This window comes from Salmo trutta, chromosome 28 (assembly GCF_901001165.1).
Source record: "Salmo trutta chromosome 28, fSalTru1.1, whole genome shotgun sequence".
Taxonomy (NCBI): Eukaryota; Metazoa; Chordata; class Actinopteri; order Salmoniformes; family Salmonidae; genus Salmo; species Salmo trutta.
In genome coordinates this window covers 33,145,968-33,159,319 of record NC_042984.1, presented here as the reverse complement: position 1 = coordinate 33,159,319, position 13,352 = coordinate 33,145,968, and the positions used below count along the sequence as shown (strand labels likewise).

The 13,352-nt window shown below is 40.6% G+C and overlaps 1 protein-coding gene across 1 annotated transcript in view; it reads right to left on the bottom strand.

The window, feature by feature from the left end:
* The window catches only part of fhad1 (forkhead-associated (FHA) phosphopeptide binding domain 1), a 43,245-nt gene that overhangs the window by 26,048 nt on the left and 3,845 nt on the right, over positions 1–13,352 (bottom strand). Inside the window, exons 5-14 of the mRNA XM_029719692.1 lie at positions 7,399–7,626; positions 3,444–3,567; positions 3,203–3,333; positions 2,726–2,797; positions 2,495–2,599; positions 1,995–2,084; positions 1,740–1,826; positions 1,267–1,419; positions 767–962; positions 373–443 (exon numbers count right to left, since the gene is read on the bottom strand). Of these exons, the coding sequence (XP_029575552.1) occupies positions 373–443; positions 767–962; positions 1,267–1,419; positions 1,740–1,826; positions 1,995–2,084; positions 2,495–2,599; positions 2,726–2,797; positions 3,203–3,333; positions 3,444–3,567; positions 7,399–7,626 (1,257 nt within the window). The remainder of the gene's footprint in view (positions 1–372; positions 444–766; positions 963–1,266; positions 1,420–1,739; positions 1,827–1,994; positions 2,085–2,494; positions 2,600–2,725; positions 2,798–3,202; positions 3,334–3,443; positions 3,568–7,398; positions 7,627–13,352) is intronic.

Genomic DNA, 13,352 nt, shown 5'->3' with positions numbered 1-13,352 from the left:
AGATAGGAAAACCTACCACTCAAACTCACAGGAAGTGTATTGATAGTGAGAGTGATCTTCCATTGGGTTACAAATACATCAATGATTATCCCATTTGTATAAGGGTTCTGGGCCTATTTTCAAACAGAGTAGGAGTGCTGATATAAGATCAGTTGTGCCTTTTAAGAAGACATGTAAGATAATACATACAGGGATATCATGATCCCAGAGCTCTGAGATGCTTTGTGTATACAGGGCCTGATGTCTATTCTTACTGCATTTTCTTATTTGAACATCTACTCCAGTTCTGTGTATGTGGCTTACAGAGCAGAACATTCACCAACATTTTTGAGTCAGTGCAGAGCAAAGTGACAGGGCACCAATTCTACCTACCTTCAGATGCTGAAGCTCCACTTTGTATCCCTGATGCTCATTGACCAGGGTTCTGATGCCACTCAGGACTCCTGTGGGGATACAAAAGGATATTAGATCATATGGACCCCTTTGTGATTTTAACCCATATATGGACCATAGTATTACTCCAGTCCCCTAGTACCCATGTGTGTGTGTGTGTGTGTTAGTTAGCGCACCCTTTAATACATATCTCTTCATTTAAGATAGGGAAACGACTTTGCATTATTCCATTACTACAGTGTTTTTCATGACTTGTCCTGCGACTTTCCAGGAACACTGGAACACTGCTTTACCACATAAATACATAATTTACTACTTAAAGAAGTACAAATACAACAGCTAAACAAAATGTAAACAGCTAGATTTAAATCACCTTCAGTGGGATGTGAAGCATCTATCCCAGCTTCCAGTAGTGCCTGGGTGGCACTCTGAAGCAGTGGGAGCTGGGTAGCCATTATGGAGAGGACTGAAGCCTTGACCCAGGCCAGAGCTGGAGACACACTCTCCTCCTGTAGTGAGGTCATGGCCTTCTCCAGTGCATTTGCCGAGCATGCCTCCTGTAATGGTCTCTGAGTGAGCGGAAAATAGACATACCAGCTGTATCTTGTTTGGTCAAGTGTGTATGTGTGTGGTATTTAGGATGTTTGGGTGAAAGTATCAAAGCAGCATCTCAATTTACTAGGGGAACACTTGAGACAGACACGTTTCTTGACTGTCTGGTTGAGAGTTGATTTGTGTCACATTGTAGGCTACGTGTTGCATTTACCCTCATGTGTATGCCACTTTGGATTGGAGCATCTTATAATTGACAGATACACACTGTATGACAGCATATCCAAGTGTAGGACTATGCAAACGTGAGGGAGTGAATACCTGACAGATCTCCAGCCCACTCTTCAGTCTCTCTGTGTTCTCTGCTGCCCCCTCCTGTTCAGTCATGAGCTCCTTCAGTTGTCCTTCCAGCTCCTCTATTTTACTCATCAGGCTCTCTCGCTCTCCTAGCAGCTCTGCCACCTGCTCTAATACCTACAAGGAGCAAAGGTCACAGGCAGTGGTTCAAGTATGGATGACCACATTCCTTTGGCTAGCATAGCCGTTTAACACCCCAAGTAAATTGCGGATCTGTTTCCCCACGTTTTTGGTCATCGCAAACCATCATGGCCCAACCCAATGCTTTTCAATGAGAAAAAAAATGGAATTCGAATTCCAGTTTACTTCCTTGACTGAATTGCAATGTACTCTAACCCTGCAAACCTTCACAATACGTAGCTCTCTGGGACATTGATATACTTTTATGTTATTTATCAGTCTCTTTTCTATACTGTCAACGAAGAGGTCCCAGTAACCTGCTGGTCTGACAAGGCATCATGGGAAGTGGAGTCAGAGGGTTCAGTGGGTAACATCATCAGGAGCTGGTTACGAAGGTGCTCAATCTGAGACAAAAAAAACAGTATTTTACTCCCTCACTTCTTGCCATTTCAGTTTAAGTCAATCATACTCATGAAGTCACATTTTAATTTCTACGAGGAAAGATATTTAAATTGATTTGCATAATTATCTGGAACTATAATTAGAGAGGCACTAGAATTCTTTGAACTTACCTGTGCCTGCACCAGATCTAGCTCGGCTTTGCTCTTCTTTTGTTGTGTGTGCCTCTCTACCTCAGACTCCGCGATCATAGAGGCTTGCTCCTGGAGCACACCATCATACGAGTCAACCTAGAGCTTTGGAACTGCACTGTATTCAAATTTCACAAAAACTATCCCGCTAGATCTAACTACATCATATCCTCCCAATAATATGTTATATGTGTACAATCAAGGTTACTCGAAAAGGGACAAATCCTCACGTGAGACATGTATGCATAACTCAAATTTCACACTGACGCATCAACATCATATACTGAATGTGAAACTCTGAGACTCTAATCTCACGTTAGAATTTGCCTCTGTAAAAGCATCACATTTCTATACACTTGAATAAAAAAGAGTTCAAAATAGAACAATAGAGGCTTCTTCTAGAAGACAGAACCCTCAAAATCCTATTCCAGCCACGATGCCGTCATTTTCCTAAACATAAAACCATGACATGAAGTTCTAACCCCAATCGTCTTCTCCAGTCTGTTTTTTAGCAAGTCCCTGTCTGTTGTTTGGTGCTCCAGGAGCCTCTGCTTATCCCTCAAAGTAACCTCCAGCCTCTCAATGCTCTGCAGGTAACATGAGAGAATCCGGATCGTGTTCAGTAGGGAGGAGACGGAGTGAAACAGGGAGGTATGCATTCTTTATCTACTTACTTTGAAGAGTCAAACATGGTCAGAGAAATGGATAGCTACCTTCTTCAGTGTCATCACCTCATTTTCATGGTTGAGTAACTCCTCCTGGTGCTTCTTGCTCATTTTGGAGAACTGGGGGGGTCAGAAAGACAGAGAGGAGAGAGAAAAGCTGAAATGAGCTACAAAGGGCAAGTGGTTGATAGAAAAAGTGGTTGACAGGAAACCTTGAGGCTCATGAATGTCTGTGGCTTAAATATGGCAGATAGAACAGCAACACCTGCACAGCTACAGCACAGTATTTCTCAGTTCAAGTAATTGGGCCTCACAAAAGATTCTGGTTTCGACACTAAATCATCTCTGCAATCATTCTCAAAGGACATGGATATCATTCAGCCTTAGTAAAGTCTTAAAATAATTTTTGTCTATAAAAGTTATTACATTTAATTACTTTAAAGTCAAATGAAAATTAAGAATCTGGACAGAAAGAACTGATTATATGACTAGATTCTGAGAAATATACTCAAAAACAATGGAGACCTTGGTGGCAGTAGCCCCCAGTTGGATGTCCTTGTGTCGGATGTCCTGCCGGAGTCTGTCCACCTCAGACGCCAGTTTCAGAGCCTGCTTCTCCCTCGAACTCAGGTCTCTCTGTAAGCTTCTTACCAGACCTAAATGGATACCACTTAGTCAGACTGACACTGAAATCCATGGGCACACAGGCATGCACATGCCACAAGCGCACACGCACGCACACACACACACACACACACACACACACCTGAGGCAGTGCTGCTTTCCCTCTTCAGTCTCTCCATCTGACCTCTTAGGTTGGAGATCTTTAGGTCTCGCTCGGTGACAGAATTCCTAAACACCTCACTGGAGCCCCTCTGCAGCTCTACCATCTTAACAAAGTATAGGTTATAATCAAACAGACAGTCACTATTACAAACTCTCTATACCTCAATGATAACATTGAGGGAAAACTATTTTAGAATGGCACTTTAAGACACTCCCAGAAACAAAAAAAATCATGTGACATTGTCTGGTGTTGCGGCGGGTACAGAGTTTGAAAATAAACTGCAAAAGGAATGTTATTTCCTCGAGACAGAGAGAGATTTTTAAAGTGAGACTTCGACAGAAAATGACACAAATCTCTCTAATTCAGATACCAGGATACTGTCCGTCTGTCTGGGACATTGGCTCAGGGAGAGAGTGGAAGGGTCATAGAGAAGGACATCACTCAACATGGTCACAGCGATGGGCGCGAGAGCAGGGCCATTGAGGTCGAGATTGCGAGCTCGAAAGACTGAAGCTACGGATACTACCTACAAACAGACGAGCGGCCAGCCTACCACCCCCCCTGACATCTAGACTGAGCTGAAGGATCTGAGAGACATGGTGCACAACATGGGAGCCCTCGTGGTGGAACAGAAGACTGAATTGCAATGCCAAAAAAACACAAAGTAGACAACCTAGAGAGAGAAAATGCAGGTAATGTCAGAAAATATCCCATTATGATCAATGTGAAAGAAAAAATGTATGTAAATTGCACTTCTAAGTTTGTTAAGAGATACCAATAGTAATAAGCATATTGATAGTTTAGGCTGTTGAATGAACTGTTATTTCAGGCCAGAGCGACAACCAGTGAGAGTGGGAACACAGCTAATAAAAAGAGGACATTGATACAATAATCCTATATTATTTTTGAACTGACACAAGCCTTCCGGTCCCAGTCAAAGTCCTCACAACATGAGCGGTTTAACTCAATTAAAGTTTCTGTTACCACAGCTTTGGAGGCCAGACTGAGTGTCAGTGAGAAGGAGGTGGAAGAACTGAAGAGAGAGAATGTAGGTAACGAAAAAAATTACGCGATGTTAGTTTAGGCCTACTCAATAGGTTGATATTCAGTACAATGCACAATTCTGTTGAACTAATATTGAATTCCCTTTTATTTTCAGTTCAAATTAGCCACTTGATGAATGAGTGATGCTGATGCAATATCCAGACGTGAATATACTGTTGGGTGGTGCTCCCGTTAAAATGGAGATAGCCTTCCACGGCATTGTCCTTGCTGTTACTGGATCGTTCCACGAATAGAGTATATTTTGGGTAGTGTAACTTGGTCAAAATAAACTATTCATTTCACCTCCTTTTAACATTCTGTTACGAAGAGCACATGTTCAACTTCATAAAGAACACATTCTCCCATCTCAAGGTGTAAAAAATGGCTATAGTAATGCCATTAAAGTAACAGGGTTGACAGTAACAGGGTTGACAGTAACTGTGATAAACTGGGTTTGGAGACGTAGCGGAGCCAGGCGCAGGACACAGGTTTGAGCGAAACAGTCTAGTTTACTCATAAACACAAGCAAAATCTCCAACAAGAAACAATACAGTGAGGAGAACACCTCCAACAACCACTGAGAACTAACAATCACGGACAAAACAGAAAGGCAGGCCAGAGGGTTAAATAAGGAACATAATAAGGGAATTGAAACCAGGTGTGTGTAATCAAGACAAAACAAAACGAAAGCGAAACATGGATCGGTGATGACTAGTAAGCCGGTGACGTCGACCGCCGAACGAACAAGGAGAGGGGCCGACTTCGGCGGAAGTCGTGACAGTAACAGGGTTGAGGTATTCATCTTAAATCAGCCATGAATCCCCTTGTGACAGGGGGAATGGAAGCTTGTTGTGTGCAACAGGGGCAATTGAATGCAAGCTTGTCACTTTTTTACATTTATTGTTAAAACATTTCTAGCCGTTCTATCTATGGTAACATGGTTGACGTGTGATGCTCGACATGTTCAGTTTTCCACCACAAAACACCAGAAAATTGCCAAATAGAGTAGAACCAGCTCAACTGTGTCTACACTATGAAAACATTGATGTTCAATGTTTCGTTTGAAAAAATATTTTAAAAGGAATAGTTTCACCATATTAAAATGATAGTTTGGTTCACGTAACAGGGTTGACTTTAAAATGAGGGACAGACAGAAATGAATCACTAATCATCAATAAATAATCATCTTCAGAAATGACTTTGTCAAAGCAAGAACATAACTAGGGCTTTACAAAGAAATCTTGGGGTTAAGTGGGTTAAAATCTCCCTAGAATTAGGAAAAACTCATATTTATTCAGATATTGGGAACTTTAATAAGTATTCACTGAGTGCCAGTAAGAGCTGAAGAGAGAGAATGCAGGTAAACAGCAGGGTTGGGGTCAGTTAGGAATTTCCTAATTTAATTAAATTCATCCCAGCTCAAAGACATCCCAATCAAAGAAATCCAACTGAGACAGGAAACATGAAAGTCTCATTCCTTTGACCTACTGGGCACAGACAACATTTATTTTTAGTCTAGATTTGATTTACATTTGGTTGAGTTGTCAATTAACGTGAATTCAATGTCAAATCAACAAAACATTTCACCATGTCATTGGATTTATGTTAAAAGTTGGGCTGAAGAAAATATGAATCTATTTTACGTTGATAACTTTTTTCAAATCCAATCAGTTTTCCACATTGATTCAACATCATTACATTGAATTGTTTGGTTGAAATTACAAAGATACAGGTGTCCTTCCTAACTCAGTTGCCAGAGAGGAAAGAAAGCCTACAGCCTTCCCTGTAGCTCAGTTGGTAGAGCATGGTGTTTGCAACACCAGGGTTGTGGGTTCGATTCCCATGGGGGGCCAGCACAGAAAAATAATGTATGAAATGAAATGTATGCATTCACTACTGTAAGTCGCTCTGGATAAGGGCGTCTGCTAAATGACTAAAATGTAAATGTAAATGTAAAGAGTTTAATGGCTGTGATAGGAGAAGGATGATCCATCCTCAGGATCCACAACATTGTAGTTACTCCACAATACTAACCTAATTGACAAAGTGAAAAGAAGGAAGCCTGTTCACAATAAAAATATTCCAAAAATATGCATCCTGTTTGCAACAAGGCACTAAAGTAATACTGCAAAATATTTGGCAAAGCAATTAACTTTTGTCCTGAATACAAAGTGTTATGTTTGGGGCAAATCCAATACAACATATTACTAATTTTCAAGCATAGTGGTGGCTGCATAATGTTATGGGTATGCTAATCGTTAAGGACTGGGGAGTTTTTCAGGATAAAAAAGAAACGGAATGGAGCTAAACACAGGCAAAATCCTAAAGGAAAACCTGGATCAGTCTGCTTTCCACCAGACACCGGGAGATTAATTCACACTTCAGCAGGACAATAACCTAAAACACAAGGCCAAATCTACATTGGAGTTGCTTACCAAGAAGACAGTGAATGTTCCTCACTGGCCGAGTTACAGTTTTTACTTAAATCTACTTGAAAATATTGCAAGACATGAAAATGGTTGTCTAGCAATAATCAACAATCAATTTCACAGACCTTGAAGAAAATTGAAAAGAATAATGAGAAAACATTGCACAATCCAGGTGTGGAATGCTCTTCGAGACTTAGCCAGAAAGCTGCAATTGCTGCCAAAGGTGCTTCTACAAAGCATTGACTCAGGGGTGTGAATACTTATGTAAATAAGATATTTCTGTATTTCATTTTTAATAAATTTGCAAAAATGTCTAAAAACATGCTTTCACTTTTTCATTATGGAGTATTGGGTGTAGATGGGTGAGAAAAAAGATATTTGATCCATTTTGAATTCAGGCTGTAACACAGCAAAATGTGGAATAAGTCAAGGGGTATGAATACCTTCTGAAGGCACTGTACCTGCTCCTTCATCCTTTCGATCTGCTCCCTCTTGTCATTGATGTCCCTCTCCAGACTGAGCAGCCTGTGTTTGATCTCCTGGTCGGTCTGCTGGCTCTGGGTCAGCTGGTGTCTCAGAGCTGACACCTCGTCCCTCAGCCCTGCAATCACCCTGTCCTTCCTCTGGGACTCACTCTCAAACACAGCCAGCCTGCTGATCTCGTCTCCCAGCCGCAGCAGCCTCTCCTCCTAACCAGAGCACAGGGAAGAAAAATAGTGGCTAGTGGGTAACCTGCTTAACTTTTTATTTTACTTAACCTGTCTGGGCTAGGGGGCAGTATTTTCACGGCCGGATGAAAAACGTACCCAATTTAACCTTTTGAGGATAGGGGGCAGTATTGAGAATTTTGGAAAAAATATGTTCCCATTTTTAACTGCCTCCTACACCAACTCAGAAGCTAGAATATGCATATTATTGTTCAGGTTTGGATAGAAAACACTCTGAACTTTCTAAAACTGTTTGAATGGTGTCTGTGAGTATAACAGAACTCCTATGGCAAGCAAAAACCTGACAAGGTTTCAAGCAGGAAGTACCCTGTCTGACAAGGAGTCGTGCGTCTTGCATCTTTTTATTGAAAAGTAAGGATCTTAGCTGTAACGTGACAATTCCCAGGGCTCCGATAGGCTCTCAGAGCCCGGGAAATAACTGAAGGTTTACGAGGGAGCCTCAGGCTGAAACACATTATCACCTTTTGTAAGTGGCTGCTCCGAGGACCTTTGAATGAGGCGCGTGCACGAGTCGCTCCTGAGGAGAAATTTTATTCGGCTGTTTAGGCTCAATGCATACTCCCGGTCGGAATATTATCACTTATCTACGAGTTAAATGGCATAACAATTGGTTTTAAACAGCGGTTGACATGCTTCGAAGTACGGTAATGGAATATTTAGACATTTTTGACACGCCAATGCGCCATGCGCGGGACCGTGAAGAAGCATTCTGATAGTGTCTAGAACTCACGAACAAAACGTCGCTGTTTGGATATAACGATGGATTATTTGGGACCAAACCTACATTTGTTATTGAAGTAGAAGTCCTGGCAGTGTATTCTGATGAAGAACAAGCAAGGTAAGAACATTTTTCTTATAGGAAATGTGATTTTGGTGGAGGCTGACCTGGGTGGGTATCTAAATAGCTAGCCCTGTAATGCCGGGCTATGTACTTAGATTATTGCAAAATGTGCTTCATCCGAAAAGCTATTTTAAAATCGGACATATCGAGTGCATAGAGGAGTAATGTATCTATAATTCTTAAAATAATTGTTATGCTTTTTGTGAACGTTTATCGTGAGTAATTTAGCAAACTGTTAGTAAATTCCCCGGAAGTTTGCGGGGGTTATGCTTTTTCTGAACGTCACATGCTAATGTAAAAAGCTGGTTTTTGATATAAATATGAACTTGATTGAACAGACATGCATGTATTGTATAACACAATGTCCTAGGTGTGTCATCTGATGAAGATCATCAAAGGTTAGTGCTGCATTTAGCTGTGGTTTGGGTTTATGTGACATTATATGCTAGCTTGAAAAATGGGTGTCTGATTTTTTCTGGCTGGGCACTCTGCTGACATAATCTAATGTTTTGCTTTCGTTGTAAAGCCTTTTTGAAATCGGACAGTGGGGTTAGATTAACGAGATTCTTGTCTTTAAATAGCTGTAAAATAGTCATATGTTTGAGAAATTGAAGTAATAGTATTTCTAACGATTCAAAAATCGCGCCACTGGATTTCAGTGGCTGTTACGTAGGTGGGACGAGTTCGTCCCACATGCCCCAGAGAGGTTAAACAGGTTACTACTCTGGCCCAGAAACTAGAATATGCATATTATTAGTAGATTTGGATAGAAAACACTCTGAGGTTTCTAAAACTGTTTGAATGGTGTCTGTGAGTATAACAGAACTCATATGGAAGGCAAAAACCTGAGAAAAAGTCAACCAGGAAGTGGAGGATGTGAGAATTGTAGTTCTTCTTTCTAGTCCCTTTCGAAACTACAGTATCCGTGGGGTTACGTTGCACTTCCTAAGGCTTCCATTGGCTGTCTAAAGCCTTCAGAAAGTGGTTTGAGCATTCTCCTGTTACTGGGCAGATAATAGGAGCTCAGTTTCTGAGTGGACTGCCTGGCAACAAAGGGATTGGATATGCGCGGTCACGCGAGCACGCTGTTCCTTCTTTTTCTCCTTGAATGAATACGCTATTGTCCGGTTGGAATATTATCACAATTTTATGTTAAAAATACCATAAAGATTGACTTTAAACAGCGTTTGACATGCTTCTAAGTACGGTAATGGAACATTTTGACTTTTCGTCTCTGGTTCCGCGCTCGCGCGTTACGCCTTTGGATAAGTGATCTGTACGCACGAACAAAACTGAGGTATTTGGACATAAATATGGATTATTTTGAACAAAAACAACATTTCTTGTGGAAGTAGCAGTCCTGGGAGTGCATTCTGACGAAGATCAGCAAAGGTAAGACAATATTTCTAATACTAATTCTGAGTTTAGGTTGCCCCGAACTTGGCGGGTGTCTGTATAGCTCATCGTGATGGCTGAGCTATGTACTCAGAATATTGAAAAATGTGCTTTCTCCGTAAAGCTATTTTAAAATCTGACACAGCGGTTGCATCCAGGGGTAGTCTAGCTATAATTCTTTAAATAATTGTTACATATTTTGTCAATGTTTATGATGAGTATTTTTGTAAATTGATGTGCACATTCATCAGAAGTTTTGGTGGGAATACATTTTCTGAACATTATGCGCCAATGTAAAAGGCTGTTTTTGGATATAAATATGAACTTTATCGAACAAAACATACATGTATTGTGTAACATAATGTCCTAGGAGTGTCATCTGATGAAGATCGTCAAAGGTTAGTGCTTCATTTAGCTGTGTTTTGGGTTTTATTGACACATGTCCTTGCTTGGAAAATGGCTGTGTGATTATTTTTGTCTATGTACTCTCCTAACATAATCTAATGTTTTGCTTTCGCTGTAAAGCCTTTTTGAAATCGGACAATGTGGTTACATCAAGGAGAAGTGTATCTTTAAAATGGTGTAAAATAGTTGTATGTTTGAGAAAGTTGAATTATGACATTTTGTTGTTTTTGAATTTGACGCCCTGATATTTCAGTGGCTGTGTCCCACCTAGCCCATAGAAGTTAATGTCTCCACCATAATTTCCTATGACCGATTTGGATGAAGACTTCTACTTTAACAAGTCAGCAGCTCTGGACATTCTGCTTACTCCAGATCAGGCCCTAATCCCCGGGACTCGAAAGAGGAAGCAGCAGCGAAAAAGAGGCAGGTACGGTAGCCTCCTAACGTGATTACGTCGGCCAACAAATATACCACAATTTCCCTTGTTCTTTTGGCGAGAACCAACTGGATGAACTCCATTCGAGACTATCCTATCAACGGGACCTGAAGAACTGTAATATTCTATGTTTCTCTGAGTCTTGGCTGAACAAGGACATGGATAATATACACTCACCAGCCAGTTTATTAGGTACAACCATCTAGCACTGGGTTGGATCACCCTTTGCCTCCAGAACAGCTTGCATTCTTCGGGGCATGGACATCGGAAACGTTCCACAGGGATGTTGGTCTATGCTGATGCAATGGCCTCATGCGGTTACTGCAGATTGGACAATGGTACACCACTGCCACCAGTGGTGTAAAGTACTTAAGTAAAAATACTTTAAAGTACTACTTAAGTATCTGTACTTTACTTTACTATTTATATTTTTGATAACTTTACTTTTACTCCACTACATTCCAAAAGAAAATAATGTACTTTTTACTCCTGACATCCAAAAGTACTCGTTACATTTTGAATGCTTAGCAGGACAGGAAAATTGTCTAATAACATCCCTGGTCATCCCTACTGCCTCTGATCTGGCAGACTCACTAAACACAAATGCTTAGTTTGTAAATTATGTCTGACTGTTGAACTGTGCCCCTGTTGATCCATACTTTTTTTTTTTTAATAAGAAAATCATGCAGTCTGGGTTGCTTAATAATATAAGGAATTTGAAATTATTTATACTTTTACTTTTGATACTTAAGTATATTTTAGTGATTACATTTACTTTTGTATAAATAATATACTTAAGTATATTTAAAACAAAATACTTTTAGACTTTTACTCATGTAGTATTTTGCTGGGTGACTTTCACTTTTACTTGAGTCATTTTCTTTTAAGTTATCTTTACTTTACTCAAGTATGACAATTGGTTACTTTTTCCACCACTAACCGCAACCAGGCAGGATGGGTCCATGGACTTATGCTGCTTATGCCAAATTCTGACTCTGCCATCAGCATGTTGCAACAGCGACCGGGATTCTTCAGACCAGGCAATGCTTTTCCATTCCTCAATTGTCCAGTGTTGGTGATTGCATGCTTACTGTAGCCATTTGTTTTTAGCTGATATGAGTGGAACCCAATGTGGTCGTTTGCTGCAATAGCCCATCCGTGACAAGAATCGATGAGTTGTGCGTTCCGAGAGGCCGTTCGGCACACCACTGCTGTACTGTGCCGTTATTTGTCTGTTTGTGGCCTGCTTGTTGCACGATTCTTGCCATTCTCATTCGATCTCTCTCATCAATCAAATAACATTTAGCTCAGACACCCCACAAGAAATGCCATCAGGGGTCTTTTCACAGTCCCCAAGTCCAAAACGAATTCACGGCAATACAGTTTTATACAGAGCCATAATCTTATGGAACTCCCTTGCATCTCCAATTACTCAAGCCAACAGCAAAATTACCTTTTAAAAAACGGATTAAAAAACAACTCATGGAACGGCGGGGTCTGTGAATGCACACACAGACTCACACATCATTTTTTAGATGAATTGTTTGTATTCCTTTTTAGTTGCATTGTTTGTATATCGTTGTATTTTTAAATATGTGTGACTTTCCTTGTCTATCAGTGTATCGGTGTTTTGGTACTTGTCATTTTTTGTGGACCCCAGGAAGACTAGCTACTGCTTCTGCAAAAGCTAATGGGGATCCATAAACACATTAAAAATCTAATAAGCTAAAGGCTAGAGTTGCCGCTTTCAAGGAGTGGAACACTAATCTGGATATTTACAAGAAATCCCTCTACAACCTCCGACGAGCCATCAAACAGGCAAAGCGCCAATACAGGACTAAGATTGAATCCTACTACGCCGGTCAGATGTGGCAGGGCTTGCAAACTATCACAGATTACAAAGAGAAACCCAGCTGTGAGCTGCCCAGTGACGCTAGCCTACCAGACGAGCTAAATGCCTTCTATGCTCAGTTCGAAAGCAAGCAACACTGAACCATGCATGAGAGCACCAGCTGTTCAGAAAGACTGTGTGATCTCGCTCTCCGTAGCCGATATGAGTAAGACATTTAAACATGTTACCTGGAAGTAGAAGCCTAAGTATTGTTGTTCATTAGTTTACTCCAATTAGGGCAGGGTTACGGGATAATAATAAAAAAGGAAAATATGTTACAAATATATATATTTAAAATAAAATATATATTTATAAAAAATATATATTGGGTTTTGGAAATGATGCAGACAATTACATTGACAGAAGCCACAATCTATTGGCAATATTAAAGCTGATCTACCCCCTAAAAAAATGTATATATATATTTATAAAACAGGTTAGCGGGTCAGATGGATTACCAGGACATGTACTCAGGGCATGCGCTGATCAGCTGGCAAGTGTCTTCACTGACATTTTCAACCTCTCCCTGACCCTGTCTGTTATAGCTACATGTTTCAAACTGACCACCATAGTCCCTGTTCCCAAAAACGCGAAGTCAACCTGTCTAAATGACTATCACCTCGTAGGACACATCTGTAGCCATGAAATGTTTTGAAAGGCTGGTCATGGCTCACATCAACACCATCATCCCAGACACCCTGGGCCCACTCCAATTTGCA